A 5,628-nucleotide genomic window follows, 5' to 3' on the forward strand; every position below is an offset into this window, starting at 1 on the left:
GATAACTTTGAGGTGGTTTCGTACCCTACCATAATCTCTTCGTTTGTTCTCTGCTATTAGTGACTTTGGAGTGACTCTTTGTTGCATGTTGAGGGAAATTTATATGACTCAATTATCTTATTATTGCCGAGAGAACTTGGACTAGTGAAAGTATGAACCCTAGGCCTTGTTTCAACGCATTGCAATACCGTTTGTGCTCACTTTTATCATTAGTTACCTTGCTGTTTTTATATTTTCAGATTACAAAAACCTGTATCTATCATCCATATTGGACTTGTATCACCATCTCTTTGCCGAACTAGTGCACCTATACAATTTATCATTGTATTGGGTGTGTTGGGTACACAAGAGACTCTTTGTTATTTGGTTGTAGGGTTGCTTGAGAGACACCATCTTCATCCTACGCCTCCCACGGATTGATAAACCTTAAGTCATCCACTTGAGGGAAATTTGCTACCATCCTACAAACCTCTGCACTTGGAGGCCCAACAATGTCTACAAGAAGAATGTTGTGTAGTAGACATCATGCCCTCAAAGGCCTTTATTCATTCCTTAGACGGTTTACATCCGATCGCACTAGGGAAATCAATGAAGCAGGGAAAACATCAAAGAAAATTACATTCAAAGCGCTCGCAAGGCTCTCTCTGGCGCACCAGTAAGCCGCCTCATTGGCCTCTCTTCTAGCATAGTTGAATCATAACCCCTGAAAGTTCTGGTGATAGGACTTGATATCACTGATGATCGGGCTTCCTGTCGACCTACACTCCGTTGCCATGTACTCATCTATGATAGTTTTGTAGTCTGTTTCGATGGTCACCCGCGTCCAGCCCTTCTCCATAGCCAGACGCATAGCTTCCCTGACACCTAGCAACTTAGCGCAGTACGAGTCAGTCACCCCTGATAGCTTGCGGCCCCTGGCTAGCATAAGCTCTCCGCCATGGTCCCGAGCCACCACCCCGATCGCTGATGATCCCCCATTCACGTCCACAACAGCGTCTGTGTTGATCTTACACCATCCTTCTTTCGGTGGCTTCCATTTCTCCTTTGCGAGACTCCTCCTGTCGTCAGCTTCAGATGGAATGTACATCGCTTGAATGAGTTCCTTCACTAGGACCATCGACCTCCCGGGCTGATATTTGACCTCCTCATGAGTGTATTTGTTCCTGCTTGACCAGATTGTCCACATGACTGAGATAATGATGGCCGCTCGGTCTTTCCCAATGAAGCTGTGGTCAAGCAAGTCCCTCGACCACGTAGCTGGGTGTAGCCGTGTCATCTTAAACTCGAAGAAAGTTTCTGCCTCTCTCCAAAATAACTTCGCGTGATCACATGTCACCAGAGAATGAAACAGTGACTCCTCCTGGTTGCCGCACATTGGGCATGTAAGATCTCCCCCTACATGTCTTCGGCATAATTCTTCCTTCGCCGAAAGGAATCCTTTAAGGACCCGCCACCAGAAAATTCTTATCTTGGGATGTACCTTCAAACGCCATAGTGATTTCCACACCTCCTCCCCTTGGGAGGAACTGCCAACCTGGTTAAAATCGTTTTCGCGGGATTCCATAAGCATCTTGTACGCAGATCGAACCATGAAAATCCCGGACCTCTTATAGCCCCATGCCCAAAAATCAGGAATAGCAACCCGCGGCCTTGGCATATTAAGATGGCTAGCACATCTGGGGCAATGAAGGTTCCCTCGAGAACTTCCTCATTCCAGTCATCAACTCAGACACAAGGTGTATGGGATCACTTCCAGTATTACAAATTGGTCTGAAAGTTTTACTCCCTTGTATCCAGTTATCATGCCATACCTCCGTAGTAGTTCCATCACCAACTCTGCGGATTAAACCCTTCTTAAGCACCTCTCTGCCGGTGATTATGCACTACTAGGGAAAACCATATACATAGAAAATTAGCAGTAGCACGTCTCAAAAATGGGCGTTAATGCTAAATAGCAGTAGCGCGCGTTCGTAAACCGCGCTACAGATACAATAGTAGCAGTAGCGCGTGTGCATGAAAAAGCTCTAGCACTAATATTCCCATTGCTAAAACGATAGGCTACGCATAGCAGTAGCAGTCTTGAGGGAAGCGCGCTACCGCTAGGACATAAGTAGCAGCGCGTTTCGCGCGGAGAGCGCTATTGCTAATGGAAATAAAAAAAATGGAAAAGTAAATGAAAAAGAAAGAAATAGAAAAAGGAGAAAGGAAAAAAATAAAATGTAGAGCAAATAAATGAGAAAGCGAAAAAAAGGAGAAAGGCATAGCAGTAGCGTTTGTTCGTAAGAGGCGCTATAGCTAACGTAGCTGCAGCGCGTTTCCTAGACCCCCGCTGTAGAAACAGAAAAGGAAATAAGAAAGATGAAGGAAATTACATAGCTATAGCAGTAGCGCGTTTTGTGAAAATTGCTATAGCTAACTTAGCTATAGCATGTTTCGCAAAAAGCGCTACCGCTAAGTTTGACTTAACCAAAAAACCATTTCCCCCCGGCCACCACTTCTCCCCCAAATCCCTCGACCCACCCCACCGCCGTCTTCCCGATTCGCCGTCGCCCCACTTCGCCGTCGTCTCCTGCCGACGTCGACGCCGTCGGAGCCACCAGAGCCGCGCGCCGTCAACGCCACCGGAGCGGCCCCAACACCATCGGAGCCGCGCGGCCTCATCAATGCCACCGGAGCCGCAGTCGACGCCACCGGATCCTCCCTCGCCACAACTGCCTCCCTCGTCGTCACCGGAGACGCCCCTGCCTCCCTCGCCACCACTGCATCCCACGCCACCACCGGAGCCATCCTCTGTAAGCCCCCACCCCTCCTCTCTCTCTCTAAATTAGTTAGGTTAATTTAGTTAGGAAAAGAATTTAGTTAGGTTAATTTGACAGAGACGCCCCTGTCTCCCTCGCCACATCTGCCTCCCTCGCCGTAGGAAAAAATTGTATATGCCTAACTAGGGCAGTAGGGTTAGGGTTGTAGTGTTTAATTGCAAATGTTAGGAAAGTAAGGTTTAACTAGGTGTTAACTAGGGTGGCAGGATTTAGTTTAGATTAAAAAATCAATATAAAAATATAAATTTCCATTAGTGTTGCAAGTCTAGTCAGTTCTTAATTTTTGGTGAATTTTTATTAGGACAAAAATTTAGGACATAATTTGAGTTCTAGGGTTCATCCATCTATATTTGGTTTTTGAATTGAGTTTCAGAGAGCATGAGATTTGTGTAGATTTTCTTGAAGTGTCAAACACTAGGAGATGCAAATTTCAAGTGGTCATGATATATGAAAAATCCTCAATTGTGTTTGCTCATGGATCATAATCGACATTGAAGTGGTTCGATTGTGCCCAAGTGGCCTTTTGTTGTTTCCAGGGAATGAAGCCGAGTGGCCTATGTTTTGCCGGAATGTTGATTCATTTCAGTTCCGGCAAAATTCAGGTTCTTGATTTTTCCACTTTTTAGCAAAGGTCATGCCGAAATTTTCCATGAATTTCGGCATGACTTGTGCTACAAACTAGGACATATCGAGTGCCTGGGATTTGCCGCACCGGGAAGGAGTCAACGTTCCTGCAAAATAATAGGCCTTTTTTATGTCATTATTCATTTTATTAGGTCTAGAATTAATTGACTAGATTTAATCGTAGGAAACATGGCTAGCAACGATGAAGGACAGGGTTCTGGTGATTGCGACGACGTCTACCGGGCGGCAAACGAATTTTTGAGCCTGGCCGACGAGACTGAGACCGGCGCTGAGACTAAGACTGGCATTGAGACCGGCACTCAGACCGGCGCCGAGACTAGCGTAGCCGGTATAGAACCGAAAGCAAAGAGGCAACGGCTTCCTAACAAGCTCAGGACTACTAGACTGGTGGTCACGAAGGTGGACGACGACAATTTTGAGCCAAAAGCGCCCCAGAAAGCGCGCGCGTGCTACGACAATCAAATAGGTTGCATCGTACGGACAACCGCCACCATCAACGATGAGAAACTACCGAAGATAGATAATATGAGGACCTCCCTCCTAAAGAAGTTTCACCAGATATTCTTGTTCCCGGGCCAGAATGAAAAGGATTATAAAGATCCAGATAAGGACCCGACAATGAAGAAGATAAACAAACATGCCATGACCAAGTTTAGCGACGCGTTGGCCGCCTAGAAAACAAGGGTGAAAGCAAGGATCATCGACAACAAGGAGCCCTACTCCGAGATTGTAAAGGATAATCCGAAAATCACGGAAGAGCAGTTTCAAATATTCAAGGCGGCTTGCGAGGCCGAAGCTGCCAAAAAAGTGTAAGTACATGAAGGGGCTTCAACAGAGGAACATTGGGAGCCACCACCTCGGAAGCCGTGGTTACAGCGGGAAGAGGTCCAAATGGGCCAAGGAGGACACGGAAGTTGTGAGTCTGGGCATCCCAAACCCCTTGGAGTTCATTGTCCCGCAGGAGCGTGATGTCCTCAGGGCCCGGCACCGTTGGGACCCAGTGAAGAAGGTTTTCGAGACGAACGCGATCACGACGGAGTTCATCAGACTGCTGGTAATTTTAGTTTTTGATCAATTCGACTGCACGTTAGTCTTATTTGTAAACGATCATTGTGCCTTTTGTAGAGAGAGCAGCACAGGATTGCGGCCGAAAGCGACTCGCCATCTGAGGTGTTGGCGAGGCCCAAGTGGGACAGTCCATTCAACCGGGCATTGAACATATTGAAACGACTCCCGGTGGATACTCGACCGTCGTATGGACGTGTGCACGGTGTCAGAGATGGCGCCACGTGGAAGAAGTACTACAGTGAGACCAAGGAGGAGAGAAAGGAAAGACGGAGGTTAACCGAAGAAAACATCGACAAGAAGGTTGAGATTGTGGTTGAGAAGAAATCATATCAGACAGTCGCAACAGTGGTAGCTGCCGCAAAACAGATGGTTGTAGAGTCCACTTCCTTGGTTTTGGCCGTTTTCAATTAGACCAGGCAAAATCCAGAAAAAAATGCAGCGGACTTTCCCCTTGCTGACTTCTTGGGGAGTCGCTCGACTAGTGTCACACCAGCACCTGCAGCTGCAACTGCTCCCGCACCGAACGTGCTCGGCGGTGCTTCGTCTTTGGCTGATCTCGACGCCCTCACGGTATCTGTCACACCGGCCCCTTAATAAATGTATAGTCTCCCGTTTTTGTTGCCTTTCGGATGTCTCACATCGCAGACTTTTCTTTGCAGGCCAACGAAACCCCGTGCACCATATTGTACACCATCAGCGACCAGAAGGTGGACGTGGGGAAGGCTACGATAATGAAGCCAAAGGAACCATTGTTCCATAGCCGGCCGATCCCCCCGAACGTCTTCAAGGTTTCCGTGGCCAGTGTGAAACCAGGCCACGAGAATTTTCCTCCTCTGGTACTAGGGGGGATGACGACGAGACCCCGCGGCGGCTTGGTGATTGTTGCAATGGGTGGGTCATGTTGTGACCAAACAGTCTGCTTCGTCTGGAGGCGGCCGGGAGCACACCCATGAGCACGCAGCCTCAGCAAGGTATGAACATCAATGATGTCTACTACACAACCTTCTTCTTGTAGACGTTGTTGGGCCTCCAAGTGCAGAGGTTTGTAGGACAGTAGCAACTTTCCCTCAACTGGATGACCTAAGGTTTATCAATC

At 47.7% G+C, this 5,628-nt stretch overlaps 1 protein-coding gene and 1 pseudogene across 1 annotated transcript; one reads left to right on the top strand and one right to left on the bottom strand.

The window, feature by feature from the left end:
• Positions 1 to 694: 694 nt before the first annotated feature.
• LOC147976577 (uncharacterized) lies at positions 695 to 1,087 on the bottom strand. The gene has a single exon (XM_087520906.1). It carries the CDS (start codon positions 1,085 to 1,087, stop codon positions 695 to 697), a length of 393 nt encoding a protein of 130 aa, XP_087377032.1.
• A 2,545-nt stretch (positions 1,088 to 3,632) lies between these two features.
• Positions 3,633 to 4,680, top strand: LOC147976578 (uncharacterized; annotated as a pseudogene).
• The last annotated feature ends 948 nt before the right edge of the window (positions 4,681 to 5,628 follow it).

Source organism: Triticum urartu, chromosome 4A, assembly GCF_056163025.1.
Source record: "Triticum urartu cultivar PI428250 chromosome 4A, HENAU_Tu73, whole genome shotgun sequence".
In the NCBI taxonomy this organism is placed as follows: Eukaryota; Viridiplantae; Streptophyta; class Magnoliopsida; order Poales; family Poaceae; genus Triticum; species Triticum urartu.